At 41.0% G+C, this 16392-nt stretch overlaps 1 protein-coding gene across 12 annotated transcripts; it reads left to right on the forward strand.

Annotated features, from left to right (window-relative positions):
- The first annotated feature begins 271 nt into the window (after positions 1 to 271).
- Positions 272 to 16377, forward strand: csde1 (cold shock domain containing E1, RNA-binding). 12 transcript variants are annotated; one of them, XM_029505652.1, is made up of 24 exons: positions 272 to 360; positions 2961 to 3626; positions 4611 to 4862; positions 6076 to 6264; positions 7837 to 8035; positions 8176 to 8342; positions 9192 to 9278; positions 9829 to 9926; positions 10008 to 10089; positions 10234 to 10362; positions 10497 to 10622; positions 10755 to 10970; positions 11121 to 11291; positions 11373 to 11534; positions 11733 to 11744; positions 11998 to 12018; positions 12753 to 12860; positions 13040 to 13218; positions 13314 to 13426; positions 13630 to 13749; positions 13837 to 14015; positions 14142 to 14305; positions 14408 to 14540; positions 15020 to 16377. In XM_029505652.1, the coding sequence occupies exons 3-24, from the start codon at positions 4737 to 4739 to the stop codon at positions 15065 to 15067; spliced, it is 2829 nt and encodes a 942-aa protein (XP_029361512.1). In that variant the 5' UTR covers positions 272 to 360; positions 2961 to 3626; positions 4611 to 4736; the 3' UTR covers positions 15068 to 16377. The 12 variants fall into 12 exon arrangements, with proteins under 12 accessions (XP_029361512.1, XP_029361516.1, XP_029361519.1 ...); XM_029505656.1 differs by having other exon boundaries at positions 11121 to 11261; XM_029505659.1 differs by having other exon boundaries at positions 8176 to 8285.
- The last annotated feature ends 15 nt before the right edge of the window (positions 16378 to 16392 follow it).

Consider the following 16392-nt stretch of genomic DNA (forward strand, 5'->3'; position numbering starts at 1 on the left):
TATTTCCCAGTGATACTCTACCTCCACCCCCACAATCTCATAATCAATAAATGTACATGTAATCAAATGGGTTGAGTTGAGTTGGCTAAGACTTGTGAATGATTCTGATGATCATATTTCCAGTAAACGTCTGTGTTACTCGTTCCACGTTGAGGTGACATTTGTATTATTGCAGCGCTCTCCCGTGAATTACCGCGAGACTACGTCCGCCGTTAATCACGCGCTAAGGAGGCCACTCCCTCTTGAAGCTCTTTGGTCAGCTCACGTTTGTCAAATATCGCGGTAGCTGCCTCCCTACTCACTACGTAATGTGCCGTGCTGCTTCTAGCGGCGCTGGTGACAGTGCTGAAAGCTGTTGGGGTGAGTTTTTATTAATACGCTTTTGTTTTCACGTAACAGTCGAGGCGTGCGTTTGAAACGTGCCCGTTTGACATGTTGTGGGTTTTTATTTCATTTAGCATTCAGGAGTGATGGGTTTATCCAGTGCTTAGTCATACGCTGGGGTTCGGGCCTGGGTGGGGGCAGACGTGTTTTTCCTCTCTATAAATCACCACACACACACACACACACACACACATACGGACCCAGTCCAGCAGCATGCTATCTAGCTAGCTAGCTAGCTAGCTAGCTGTAGCCGCTATTAGCAACCTAGCATTGCGAATGGCCTCGGTACATTGTCGCCGTTCTTAAAAAAAAAAATCCAAAGTTAGTCTTTATAAATTAATGTAGAGAAGACACATCTGCTGTGTGAAATCGCCGTGTTAAACGTCGGTGAAAGACGGGGCGGTTCAGCAGAAACAGGAGCATCCCAGTTCCATGCCGAGCTTCTTTGTTGTCCCGTCCTCGTGCCCTTCTCGCTTGACAACGCTATTTTCCGTCGTGCGTGTGTGAAGGGGAACAAACGCAGTCATTTCTTGTTTAGGACATTATTTTTAGTTTGACAAATTGACCACGATCGTTGCGAGCATACAAAGCCCGCAACGATCGTCACTTTCAGACCAGCCCGGCCAAATCGAGCTTTTGCTTCGATTTAAACTGCACTCCATTCGATTTGGAAGTGAAATTCAACAAAATACAGTTCCGTTAAAACACACTGGGTAGAAAGCTTATCACATGGTGGGTAAATTTGTCTGACAAAGAAACCTAGCTGTGTTCAGTCCTCAGTCTCTACAAAGCGTGTCCATCTCAAAATAAACCCACTAAATATCAGATGTTGTATGCTAGCCGGAGCGGACGAGAATAACACTGCAGGATGCTCACTTTCAGCGAACTTTACGATCAGATATAAACCACGTACCAGTGATAGCTGAAAAACCCACTATATCATAACAACAGAGGTAACACGTGGCGTAATAACTGTGTCGCAGTGAATTAATTTCCATTTAAAGAGTTGGAAACGCCCGTCGATATTGTCTGTTTACGACTCCAGCGTTAGCGAGATGCTAATGGTCCGGTCTGGTTATGTTTGTCCACACAAGGTCATTGAGGCGATTACTTTTCCCCTCAGCTGTTTCTGTGTTTGTTAATAGGACAGATGGGCTATAATCAAACGAAACGCGGGCCCTGTTCGGTTGTTGGGGCACATTTGGGAGTTTTAAGCGGACTGGCTTAGACGTGACGTTCTTTCCATCGCGCTGCATGCCGCAACGTGTTGGATCAGGCCATGCTAGCAGCTCCAGCTGTGGGTGGCAGGCGGCTGTTGCTCCGACCGAGACCAGAGGAGCACCCTCGTCTTAAAACTAGACTAGAAACCTTTGTCGTTGTTTTGTTAGTTATCCTGTCCCACCCTAGGCCTCCGACAAGTGTTTGTATTCATCCTGTGCAATGATTAGCAAGCCGCGTTACACTCCAGAAAACGGCCAATGGGGCCTGATGATTTGGTGGGTGGGTCCCCCTCCTTTCATGCGTCACCAAAAGCTACAAAAAGGGAACAGAAAAGACCATCTCCTGTGTTTGCCTTGACTCATCTGTTCACTCCGTTCATTCCACACAACCTTTAACTCACTTAATCTATATTGTGATAGTTAAACGAGTTGTTAGTGCTGCCACTAGGGTGTAAGACCTAACTGGGTCACATTTGTCCAAGTGCTTGCAAGCGAAAAAACAAAATATAGAGGTGCTCATAAATTAACCAAGTTTTGACAGTTTGACACAAGTCTCAAAGAGGCACCTTGGATGGGGGGGGGGTCTGCTGGTAGGAATTCAATTTCAGTAGTTTTACAATGCTATGTATTGACCTTCCAGGAAGGGATTTATTGCAACACACCCATAGCAGAAAATATCATGTGTCCTAGGTTGCCTCACTCAGCTTGTTTTCAAAGTGGTGTATTTACATCAACAACACTTAGCTTGAGCTTACCAGTTGAGAGCAGTTCCACAGGTCTTAAATAAAGTTTAGAAAATATCACAGATGTAACACACAAGCACAAGGAACGTTTATTCATCTCTGTTGGTAGGTGAGCCCTGCCTGTACATTAAATTTATCTATATTAGGTGAGTAGAACTTGTGTCGGTTGAATGCCAAAACAGTTCACCCTAATATGAAGTTATATTATAAATATAATGCTCCATGCTGAAGATAGGTACAAACCAATCACTTGTTGATCTACAACAAGTGTCTGATAGTCAGCTGCCTGGCATTGTGAGCTATATCCAGAGGCATCTGCGGAAAGCCTATTTTTGTATATGTGAGTCTGGGTGCGAAGAGGTGTTCTTGGGGAAAAAAAATAAATAAATAAATGAAAAATAAAATGTCAAGCCTCCGGTCCTCAAGGTTGTTCCCGTTTTTCATGGCACAGTGAAATTTAATTACATTGTCAGACCATCAGAAGCTCACTTTTTCTTTCACTGCCAACTCCTGGAGCCCTTAGGCTTCTTTTGTGTTAATCATTGGACTTGTAAGATTCTTCTCAAACTGAGTTACTTTTGCTAAACTGGCCATATGTGCTTTTTCTCAACAGTATGAAGTGAAACGGAACTGAATTTTTGTACCATCCGCAACTGCTTCAAGTTCAGATCATAACACAGCAACTGAAGATAAACCTCCCAAAAACAAGCCAAGTTGCAACACTGAAGTCATGTGGAGGACAAAAAGGATCACTTCAAGGGTTTAAAACACAAGAAGTAACCAAATCCTGAAACGACCAAAGAAGAAAATATCAGCCCAACTGAAACATAGAAGAGAAGCAATCCTATGCTCAAGCATAGTCTGAGAAGATAACTGATCTGAAACCAGAAGTTTGTGCCTACTCAACAGCTTTGAAAAAGCACACGTCCCAACGCTGCTCCTAGCCCTCCCCATCCTCACCACACCACCGACTTACTGCCGGGGTGTGGAGTGGGCTGCTATCTGCTATTTTTCTCCCCTTATAATAGACCCCCCCCATCTTTCCCTCCCTCTTTCTCCCCCACTGTTTTTCATTATAATTTTTTTCTAAGCAATGTTATTGCATTTGCCTTTTTTGCGCTAGATTTCTCCCCCATTTTTTGCTTTGTGCAACCATCTAGAACTTGTGCCAGAAACCTGTAACAAGTGTGCGTGTTCAACTGTGTGCGTGAAGAGATCTGCAGGAGCTGCATAATCATCAAAATCCAGAGAATTACAAGATTCAAGACGACAAATAAAGGTGGGTCTCAATTGTAGACCCTTCATAACACACATGGTGATCACAACAACTGTTTTTAACTGTGTAGTCACTTATTTGTGTTTGGGGAAAATTTACTCCTGATATCCTGCAAATAAGGTCCTGTAATGTTTTTTTTTTTAGATATTTAGGGTTGATGTCATCAACTATAATTGGTACATTCCCTCTGTGCATCTGTATAATAGAGTGCCATGTGTACAAACACAGACTGTTTAACATTTTTACCTCTTAAGTTTGAACAGCTGTGCTGATTTTAGCCAGCAATGCAGAAGTTTTGTCAATCACTCAGAAGAAATAACATTTATTTTTTCCCCCTTTGTTTGGTTAAACATCCAACTCTGGTAAATACTATTCTGGCTATTTTAAAATGGCTTTTGTTGGAACTTTTGTATCTGGATTTATGGTATACGCTTTGAGTTCTCAATTTTTGAATGACATCATCTGTGATCATTTGTACTGATCAGCACACCCTTCATCTAGAGAGAAATGTTAGTGAAAGCAGCTGCTGCAGTGCTTGGTTTGAAACAAATCCTGGGTAATCACTTCTATTTGAACATAACTAGACATGTTTTGTTACCTTACCCTGGAAGAACGCATTATCTGGAATGAATGTGAAAAATGAGTTGATTTTTCTCGTGTCATTGACCTCCATACTGTCTAAGACCTCTGTCTGCCTAAAACAATTTTTAAACTTATCCCAAGCCAATTCTATTGAACCACCATCACCTCCAGTCAGACTGGTTATTCAGTTTAGTAAGAGAAATTATTTGGTTGCCTTCCTTCACCCAGCCTGCACACTTTTCCTATTCTGTTGTTTTGAAGTCATATCTTCACTGATTTCTGCCCTTTCAACTCCCTCCCCGGGGATAAAAGCCCAAACTTATTTTCCTCTGTTTGTGACACTTGGCACACTGGCTGACCTATTTGCCTTACCCGTTATGTTTGTTCCTCTCTTCACCCTTGCAGACATCCAGCGGTGTATCATTGGGTGGTTATATAAAAATAATACTTAATAGTCAAGCAAAAAAAATCGAACAAGTAATCAAGTTCAGCAAGTGCTCAAGCAAGTTTGGTCCGAGTTTATGGGAAAATATGGGCAGCCCCTGGAAAAGCTTTGTTGAGTTTACCTTGCCTGCGTCGCCACCCACCGCTTTTGTTAGTGCTGACCTGAGCAGCACCTCCCCTGTCGGACTCAGCCTGTCGCCGTATGGCCGATCCGTAAGTTTCACCTTCCCACCTCTTTTCTAAGTGCCCCACCCCATCGAACACCCATCTACCCACCTTGCCCTGCATCTCTCTGCTGTGAATGCCCTAATCTTTCATCCTTTTCGGGCTCCCGAGACTAGCCTCTACTCAGTTAGATTTTTGCAGGGTGAGGGGTGTTCTGCTGATTAGACTGCAGAAATTAGCATTTTTGACAAGCTTTTTTTTTTCCCGCCTCGTTTTTTTTACTTTGCAATCTCAAGTCTGTCCAGCATTAGGCTATGACAGCCAAATCACGTTGGGCTATGTTAATGCTGATAAGCAACACTCAAATTAAGCCAACACTGAAACAAACATTAGCTGATCTGTTGGTTATAAAATTAACAGGTGGTTTCAAGGTACTTGCCCATCAGAGCTGAAATAAAACTCGCTATTATCTTTGGGACCAAAATGTTGGGTGTGGATGTTTTGAGTAGTCACTGCATGTGCAGTCTATTAAAGGGTAAAAGACCTGCAGGTGTGTTATGTTTTTAGGGTAGCATGATGTCAGTGCAGTACAGGACCAAACAGAAGAGGCTGCTCTGGGACCCCCCTCATAACCCATAACCCATCACCAACTATACATCCACTGCAGATGCACTGCTATTTGACTTGTCATTTGCATTTTCTGACTCTCCATTTCAGTAGTTATATTTTACTTAACCTTGAGTAACACCTTACAAGGCGATATGAAGATAGCGGTTTAGCGTTCATGTTTTCAGTCCACCTTGTCTCTAAAGGCATTTCTGTTTGAACGCACAACCATTTCACAGACTTGGTGCTGTTGATGCTGTGATGACAGATTGTAGTGCTAGAGTTATCAAATAATATTGTCTCCTTACACACTTCTGTTTGGCTTCTTGGTGTCAGGATTTCAGACAGGGTGTAAGTATTGGTGGTGGTTATGATGAGTTGAAATAAAGTGAAATCACACTGGAGAATTTTTTTGGGTTTTTTTTTTGTACTTTGGCCGTATAGTATATTTTTTGTTTTGTTTTTGTGAAACGTGTGTACATATAGTGTGCCCCCCAAAAATTTGTGTATGGAAATGCTGGGTGTTGGATGAAATCTTTTTAAACTAGATAGCGTATAAGATGCGTCGTATACCCTTACACTGTGTAATTGTTTTTGACTGGATAATGATGTTATGATTGTGCTACATGTCAAAGCTGGTGCTTCCTCCCAACAGCATATTCGAGTCTTAAACCCAGTGTCAGAAATGGAAAGAGGATCCTCTGAACCGCCAGTGGCCCACAAGAGTGGCCGTGCCCCTTCTACCTCTACTGGTCCTGTATCTATCCCCCGCTCCTCCTCTGTCTCTTGCCATACCCACCAAGGAAGTAAAAAACATAGGCGGACTCCCTTGTATCAGAGATCAGTAAGAGGGCGTGTTTGTTGGTGCAAGGACTGAATTAACATAATTAATAGAACTGTTGTTTGACTTCTGCTAACAGCATGGTTTATTGTTGCACCGGTTCAACCTGAGCACAGTGAGCTTTATTGGTATTCATTATAATTAGGGGTGTTACAGTCACAATTGTAAACAGGATGATGATCGAAATCACATGATTTTTGACATTCAAAATCAAACTTGTAATCAGTTCCAATGTCACATCCCTTAGGCTTGTCAAACGGTGGAAAACGCATGTGTGAAAGTGCTGCAGGCCAACTTCAACTCCTCTAAATTGAATCTGCAGCAACTTAAAAAAAAAAAAAACACCACAACTGCTGATATAGAAGATGCATTAACTGGACTGGAACCCCTCCTGTAATCACTGTTTTGGAAATATTTACCTTTCTGCCCCAGTTATATCAACATCATGTCAGCATTGTTGATGCAGAAATTACACTTTGTGAACCTTGTTACGTGCATGTTGCATACTCCCAGGCAACATGACAAATATGGCAGGACATTCCACAGACATAAAGTACTTAACCATGAAAGCAATCGACAGTTAGCTAATCTGTCCTCATTTAGAGCTAAACTCCCATAAATTTCACCTTGCCCTAAAGCTTGCCCTATAAAGAGATTTGTAGCATTAGACATGTAACCTTTTTATTCTGTGAAAGCCCTTTAAAGATTTACATATTTAATTAGCAAAGTAGAGCCATGTTGCGAAATGCTAACTAGGTGGCATCTTACCGCAAAGGTGTTGCCCTCTATACACTAAGTTTCAAGTTTAGTGGTGGGGAAAAAAAAGGCGATTATATTAACAAATTGTCTAAACTTGTTGTTATTGTCTTTGGCAATAAGGCCGTAGTATGGTAAGTTGCAAACAACTGATGGCAATTATATCATTCATGGCACCAGACACACCATCTTATGAACTCAGAATAAAAACATTTGAGTTATCATGGCAAAGAAACCAATAATTCTAGACAATACTAGACAAGTCTTTAAAAAAAAAAAGGCGTAGCCATCTGGGCTAGAAGGACAAAATATAAGATAAAATAAATAGATCAAATCAAGGATTCGGAGAATGGTTACACCTCTAATTATAATAATTGGTTGGTCTGTTGGTAGAAGTTGGTGAACAGTTTTCAAGATTTGTCTGTCTATGAAAAATTGCATGAACATTTTGGGAAATTTTGTCAGTGCTTAGATATTGTGGAGCTGATATTTAATTAATTGTAGGTTTTGGTGCATGACACTAAGTGAAACAAGTGTTCCTCAAAATACTTTGTCAACAGTATAAATTATCCTAGGAGGCATTATCAATGGGTGTTTCCATCTGATGACCAGAAATTCCCCGACGGCTTCAATGTAGACTTACATTTGCTTTTTTTCCTACCCTCACTTCCTCTGAAATTTGCTGTTTCTGCATGTTTTGATTTATTTATTGATAAAGGTTGACATCCCACCTTGCCTTAATGCAGCTGCATATTTTGGTCTGCCTCATGTTGCTCCACTGGTGAAGGCAATTTAACACTTGGTTCTTGTCTTTCATAGATGAGTTTTGACCCTGGTATGCTCCATAACAATGGACACACTGCATACGCCAATGGCACAGGACCTGGCATTAGGGAGACGGGTGTCGTGGAGAAGCTTCTGACTTCCTATGGTTTCATCCAGTGCTCTGAACGCCAAGATCGTCTCTTCTTCCACTGCTCTCAATACAATGGAAACCTGCAGGAGCTTAAAATAGGAGGTGAAAGGCCTTGGGTTTGCTTGCAGATCATAAATGCTTAATCTGAGTCTTCACTTGACAAAAAAACAGAACTCAAGCTGTCCCTGTATTTGTTGAAATGTGCTCAGTGTCTTTGTGCTCTCCTGGTTTTCTCTCCTCAGATGATGTAGAGTTTGAGGTATCCTCTGACAGGCGCACTGGCAAGCCCATAGCAGTGAAGCTGCTAAAGATAAAGCCAGAGGTGCTGCCAGAGGAGCGCATCTCGGGCCAGGTGGGGCCAGACCTGCACGCCTTTCCCTTTACTGTGCTGCATGGTTATATTCATCCAGTTAAGGAACACCATTTATTTTTTTTGGTTCTGTTTTTTGTCTTTCAAGTTAACATTTCTATGGCCCATTGGGGTTTTTGTGGAGGGGATGTTATTCTTAGTACACTGTGAAATTGGCTCCTCCCCTCTAGTCCTGCATCTTAAAAAAAAAAAAAAGAAAAAAAAAAAGAAACTTTGCCATCAAGAATATGTTTGGATTTCAGATTGGCTTGTAGTTGTTCCCATGCATGTTTGTTGGAGGTGTTGAATGTCCATTGAACAAATATACTCAAGTGGTCATCTCAGTTTCTAGTATAGCTCAGTTGATCAGTTTCTGAAACTAAAAAATTGTTCCGTTCTGGTACGTGACTGTTAAGAGTCAATGGGCCTGACAACTACATTTATAAATTAAACCTCAGCTCAGACATACCATGTCGCACTGTTGTGCTTGGCTCATTGGTCAAATACATGATATGCAAGGGACAATGCCTGCCTTGTATTACAATCACATAACAAATGTAATTCTACATGCTGAAAAAAATGTGCCTCTACAAAGCCACACCTTCATGCTGGTTGACTTGCCCACTGACTTAGATTATAAACATGGCGGAAGCCAAAATGAGACTTTGCAGTGTCTCCAGGTTTTACACTAGAGCACAACCATGCATCAACTCTGACCTGTGGATACTGTTCCACATCTCTGACACTTGAAATACTTGTTACTGTGACATTTGAAATCAGCCATTTCATCCATTCTGTGTGCAAAGATTTTAATTGGGCTATGTGATGAGAGAGAATATTCAGCCTAAGATGTAGAGAGCAGTGTGTTAATGGACTCCACCTGTAATTTTTTTTCCCCATTCTCTGCAGGTTGTGTCAGCAATCCCAGTGCACTTGGATGGAAAGTCTGGTCCTGTCCAGGTGCCGACTGGCAGTGTTTGTTATGAAAGAAATGGGGTAAGTGAAAATGCATGAATTTCAACATGTTTGAGCAATACAATGAAGAACGGTGACTTAATTAAAATGTTTTATTCCACTCTTGAAAAACATAGTGTTGGGCACAAAGTAGGATTTTTCAGCTCTCACTAAGTTACCTGTGGAAAGAGGAGAGGGGGGAGGAGATGGAGGAAAAAGGGAAATGGTCAGTTTATCATGGGAGCTCCTCCAGCTTCCTCTACCTATAGTAATAGAGTTAGCTCAATGCTCAGGTCAAACAGCCTCAGGCCTGGTATGTTTGAAAGAGGTGAGCCAAGACATAGTACAGTGGTTCATGGACAAGCATAAGCACAAGCGGTAAAAATGGACAGGTACTGAATCAAGCAAAGTTAATGCAAGCCAGTGGGGGACTGAGGGGGAGTGTCAAGCTCGCTTGGGCATGATACAAATTAACTTGGCAACGTGGACTCTGCCCACACAGCTCATACCCTTTGCCCTTTACTTTGGTGCACTTTATTAGATGTGTACCAAACCGTTAAACAAAGCCTAACACAGATGTGACTTTCCACAGGAGGTGTTTTACCTCACCTATACTCCTGATGATGTGGAGGGAAATATCCATCTGGACACAGGTGACAAAGTCAGCTTTTACATGGAGACCAACAAGCAGTAAGTCTTCACAACATGGGTCACTTCTGTCTTAATGCTTCCTGGCTTGCACATATTTCATATTTATCACTTCTATTTCAGTACTGGTGCAGTAAGTGCCCGTAATATTCAACTTGTGAAGAAGAAGCAAATGCGGTGCCAGGGTGTGGTTTGTGCTACAAAGGTAACGTCAACTCATAATTACACAAACCTTTTCACATTAAGCAAAGTAGACATGGTATGGTTAATTGACAACTTACTTGACAAAATGAAAACATATTCTTAAGACTTTTAGATTGATGTATTTTAACTGTTTGTTTTCTTGCAGGAGGCCTTTGGGTTTATTGAAAGGGCTGATGTCGTGAAGGAGATTTTCTTTCACTACAGTGAGTTCAAGGGTGATCTGGAGACTCTGCAAGCTGGAGATGATGTTGAGTTCACCATAAAAGACAGAAATGTAAGTTTGCCAAGCTTTTCAACTATACCATGCCAACTAACTGACTGACTGCCAAGTTTAGATGGTCGTTATCACAGCCCCCCTTAATAATTGGGCCTGCCTGCCTGAATGCAATATAACATGTTATGTTATAGGGTAAAGAAGTAGCCACAGATGTGAGGCTGCTCCCCCAAGGAACAGTCATCTTTGAGGATATCAGCATTGAACAATTCGAAGGCACTGTTGTCAAGGTTATCCCCAAGGTTCCTACCAAAAACCAGGTAAGGAGATTACAGGTCTTGCGATTTGAATTCTTACGAATGGGTAGTGTAAGTTGGAAAAGCAGGCATGGAACTATTAACTACCAACCAAGTCTGTTAAGTAACATGATTCTTATTTTTGTGCTTTCCCAGAATGACCCTCTACCAGGTCGCATCAGTGCTCGGATTGGTTTCACTGACAAGGAACTGCCGTTTGGTGAGAAGGATACAAAATCCAAGGTGACCCTTTTGGAGGGAGACCATATCCAGTTCAACATTTCCACCGACCGCAGAGATAAACTGGAGAGGGCCACAAACATCGACATCCTCCCAGACACCTTCAACTTCACCAAGGAGACACGTGAAATGGTGAGGATTTCAGAAATAAATCAAATGTTTTCCAAAATTGGTCAAAGATATCATGCAATGCATAATTTTGGACTTGAAATGGCAGATTGAAAGAGGCAGAAGGGAATTCCTGTTCAAAGTCACCAACACTGTCACCAAATCTCTTTCTAGGGGGTGATTGCTGCTATACGCGATGGCTTTGGTTTCATTAAGTGCGTGGATCGGGATGCTAGGATGTTCTTTCACTTCAGTGAAGTACTGGAGGAGAGCCAACTACACATTTCAGATGAAGTGGAGTTTACGGTTGTGCCTGTAGGTTCTCCTAATAAGCTTTTCACTAAAGTATGTATTCAGTGTTGTTACCTATGCACTTTCTAATGATTTGTTAGTCGCAAACCAAAATAAATGTCTTATGGTTACCAGGATATGCTGTCAGCTCAGAGGAACCATGCAGTGCGCATCAAGAAGCTGCCCAAGGGCACAGTGTCTTTCCACACCCAGTCTGAGCAGCGCTTTTTGGGTGTGGTTGAGAAAGAAGTTGGAGTCATTGCCAAGAATGCCAGTCCCACCAAGGGCAAGGAGAAGGTATCACAGTGCACAAATATTATTGCACACAAATCTACCCCCAGCCATTCAAGAAACAGTGGCCTTGTTGGTCCACCCCCCACCCTTTTTCATCTGCTCCTTGTCAGTTTTTAATTTTTTTTTTTTTTTTAAGTTCTAACTCTCCTCTTTGCTTTCTCCTCCATTATCCCTCTCCTGTTCATGCCCCTTGTTGGTTAGAAAAAAGACAAGGTAGGACTGAAACCTTCTGCATGAAGCCACATGAATTAGCCTGTACGATGCTTGTATTATTGTAAAATGTCAAACCTATACCAATAGTCTGTTTCACTAACATAGTTTAAGAAATTTAAATCTTACCTGTAGACCATGGGATATTGAATATAAAGGTCTGCTGTTAACAGATAATTCAGTGTTAGGATACAGTTTTGATGACAAGCTTTGTTTTCTAATGAGCGTCTTTCATTCATTTATTTTATTTATGTAGTTTAAGGGTAAAGTTGAAAAGGTTAGTCTGTTCAGGCCTCTGGCCTATTGATTGCCTCCTTTACTTTAATGACTGACAGCATGATATTTGATCACCAATTAACCTTTACCATGGACTCAAACATTGCAACAGTGAGTCGTTGGGCCACACACTTAGAGATTTAACATTAATCCTGATTACTTGTATGGTTTTTGGGAACAGCCTGTGGACTGACTTTTTTTTTTTTTTTTTTTTTTTTTTTTTTTTTTAATATATAAATCGTCCTTAAGAAATTCTTTGGCAGGATTGTTACTGTTTATCAAGAATTGGTTGACATTTCTTTGGCCTTCTTTACTCATTCACTGTTTTGTTTTTTTATATTTAAGATAAGTGAATGTTTTCACCCTCAAAACAATATTTTTGCTATAACTTGGAAGACTGTTCCCAAAAGGTGAAACTTTAAGTGATTGGTAATAATGTGTACCCTTGCATAGCCTGCAATTTGGTGCTGTTGCATTGGACCAGGCCAACGCTAACCAGCTTTGCTGATCTGGAGTGATAATTGCACAGTTTTCCTCTCATTGCTTGTTTAGACTATCTGCACACCATCCCCTAATACACTGTGCACTCAAATCCTCTGGAATTATTTGAGTCAGTCTTGTTAAGAAACAAGTGTTACATCAATGAGAGATTTGACGTTACCTGGAGCCAGCTGGATAAAACAATAGTGGGGCTCAGGTGATGTAGGTTTAATTTATGGTCCCCTCTCAAAGCAGGAATCAGACGAAGGAGTGATTGCATATGAAGACTGTGGAGTGAAGCTCACTGTGCCATACCATGCTAAAGACCTAGAGGGAGGAAGTCATCCACAGGTTGGCGACAAGGTATCTACTAAGTGGCAAAGGGTAAACTGCTTACTAGACACTGTAAAGTAGGGGGATGGTAAAAAGTGTGCAGCTGCCAATGTAACACCGCCCCCACACACACACACTTCTTTAGCTGTGCTTTTGGTGATTTGGCTTTTTGTGTATACTGTGTGAGACTTGAAATGCTTGCCCTGTAGGTGGAGTTCTCTATTAATGAAGTGAAGCGAACAGGCCAACAGAGTGCAGTCTCCATCAGGGTTCTTAACCGCAACGCCTCCGGTGCTAAGAGACTGCATGGATTTGTTGCCACACTCAAAGATAACTTTGGCTTCATTGAGACAGCAAATCATGACCAAGAAATCTTCTTTCACTACAGGTATGAGTTTGAATTGTAAGAAGCATTTAGTTATTTATTAATAGTATCCAAAGAAACATTAATTGATGTAAGGTACGTTTGTGTGTTCCCTTCAGTGAAATGTGTGGAGACTTGGATAACTTGGAGCTGGGTGACACAGTGGAGTACACCCTTTCTAAGGGAAAAGGGAACAAAGTCAGTGCTGAGAAGGTCACCAAAGTGGCTGCAGGTACGAGTTCAATTCTGGTCCTATGTTTTTGGTTTATTTATTTTTTTTTTTTCTCTCTCTCGCTCTCTCTCTCCCTCTCTGCTGCTTCTTTCTTATGTGACAAACCATAAGGACAGCCTAAGTGCCTTCAAATAAATCTAATTTTCTGTTGTTGGGGTTTGTTTTTTGTTTGTTTTTTTTTTGTTTTTTTTCCTCTCTCGTAGTGAATGGTGTTGGTGATGATGTTGGTGTGACCGTGATGATGGGGAAAGTCATCCGTCCTTTACGCAGTGTAGACCCCTCCCAGACCGAATATCAAGGGCTTATTGAAGTCGCAGAGGAAGGTAGGTGTGCACTTAATTGCTTTTTTTGTTTGTTTGTTTGTTTGTTTTTTTTTAAGATTAAAATCAACCCCTTCATTATCGCTTCAGGTGTACCTAAAGGCCAGAATTATCCCTTTGGAATTATGGGTATGGCAAACAAGGCAGACTGTCTGCAGAAAGGAGAACTTGTTAAGTTCCAGGTTTGCACAGTATCCCAAACTGGACAGAAGATGGCCTGTAATGTAATCCCTCAGCGCAGAGCCATGGTGGAGTGTGTCAAAGACCAGGTAGTCTTGTGATTCAGTATTTTCATAAACAAATTTTTATTAGTTTGATGTGAATTTTCAACCCAGCTTATGGACTGTAGTAAAGGGAATCAATTTTAAATCCTGGTTTCATTTTGGCACCATTAGTTTGGATTCATCACTTATGAAGTTGGTGAGAGCAAGAAACTGTTCTTCCATGTAAAAGAAGTGCAAGATGGCCTGGAGCTTCAAACTGGGGATGAGGTAGAGTTCTCAGTTGTCCTGAATCAACGCACAGGAAAATGTAGTGCCTGCAACGTACGCAGAGTCAGGTAAGGACTCCAGCTGGCTTAATATGGAGTATTTCACTGACCTAAGATAAGCATGTGTGGTCTGCATCAACCTTTAATTCTGTTGGCACCCTTATTTTACAGCGAGGGGCCTAAACCGGTGGCAACTCCTCGTCCTGACCGTCTGGTGAACCGACTGAAAAGCATCACCCTCGATGATGCTAGTGCTCCTCGCCTGGTCATTGTAAGACAGCCTCGCGGTCCTGACAATTCAAAGGTACGCACTGCCAGTGCTTTGAAATCTTCTTTCATCCAAAGATTCCAATGACAACTTAAAAAAATTATTGTAAATACAAAATTGTTAGTTGTTAGGAAATTGTAATTTCATGTACATGAGTGCCTATTCGTGACTATATACTGTATAAGCAGAATGGGGGGAAAAATTCAAGTTGCTTATTCTTATGAATTGATAAACTTTACTGAACAAAAAATATGCTGTTTCCCTTTCAACTGTAGCTAAACTTAAGCTTGGTTCTCTTATCATTGTTTTCTCGTTTCATTTTCTTTTACTTGCAATGTGCTACAAGAACCACTAAAGCTTATGATATGGGTGCTTTGCTTCAAAGCATATACTTTATACATACCAGGTTATGTATAATGTTGGGTTAACATAAATTTGGGTTTTACTGCTGGATAGTTTGGATTTACCTTCATTATATAAGCATCAGTGTAAACAATCCATGCTCTCCTCTGCAGGGCTTCAATGTGGAGCGCAAGACTCGTCAGCCTGGTGTCATTGACTGAGCAATACAGAGCCTGCCCCCTTTAGAGTTGGTGGGATGCCCTCCCACCGGGCAACAGCAGGAGATAAGGGATTTGATTTGACACATGCTTGTACACACATGCTCATACACAAAGCGCATACACACATTCAGTAATCGGCATGTGTAATCTTTCTCCCCATTGATACCTGCGAGGGAACTTTTCATTCCACTGTTCCCTGTTTCCCATGTATGATGTACTTGATACAGAGTCTACACTGCAGTATACATGGGATCTGAGTGTGAGCGTGTGTGACATACTCTAGAAGTGGTTATAGTTTGTAAAGGAGGTATTTGTTTTTGAGGGCTTCATCCCTCTTAATCAGAGTGGTGACTGTGTGGCTGTCTATGTCCCTTATCTTTTTGAACGTGACTGGAATTCTGCACCTGTAATCTGTCCAGTAGTTTGCCTGAGTGAATGGGTGTGATTGTTGGCATGTCTTTGAGCTTCTGGTCCATTTTTCTTTCTCATATCTGCTTCTTTACCCATGGAAACTTAGTGGTTTCATTAATAATTATCCACTGCTGTATGCTTTCATACAAAACGCATAAAAACAAAGCAAAGTTCCCTCCATAAGGAGGATCATATTTCTCATATGTGCAAGCTTAAACTGAGGATTCTTCTCTGCTCGGTTTTTTTGAGCAGTTTTTAAAATGCTTTATTGAAGAGCTGAGGAGAAAGCATGACGGTGCGTGATTTATGTGAATGTCAAAGTAGTTGATCTAATAGGATTTACTTTACCAATCTGGAGCCTTCAGATACCTTTTTGGTATTCACATGCTCCACCTAAGCAATTTTTCCCAGGTGCAGAATTCCTTGTGACATCTTATATCTGCAGTTCTTTTATACTATGTAATTTTTTTTTTTTTCCTTTTTTTTTTTTTTTTTTTCTTGCACATGTTTGATTTTTTTCCATTGACACTCAATCTGCTAATATTGAATTATGTAAGAATAAGGTGCCTAAAAACTAAGAGCAAAGTGACATAAAAAAAAATAAAATGAAATAAAAAATAAAAATTAGGTGTATCCTCTGTTCCCAGCCAACCGCCAAAATATAAAGAACAATCTTAGGGTGGCTGTCTTTTCTAGTAGAAATAATACTGATATGCATCCCAAACCTGTGGGTTGAACTATACTGTATGTAATGTGTGCTTTTTTTCTTAGTGAAAGTTCAAACTTAAAATATAATGAAATGAATTTAACTTAAAGGAAAAGGGTAAAGTATTAGAAATTCAGTTAAACATTTAAAAAAAAAAAAAAAAAAAAAAAAATCAGGACGTCAGTTATCATGCTCTGGAGAAATGTTG

Source organism: Echeneis naucrates, chromosome 7 (genome assembly GCF_900963305.1).
Source record: "Echeneis naucrates chromosome 7, fEcheNa1.1, whole genome shotgun sequence".
Taxonomy (NCBI): Eukaryota; Metazoa; Chordata; class Actinopteri; order Carangiformes; family Echeneidae; genus Echeneis; species Echeneis naucrates.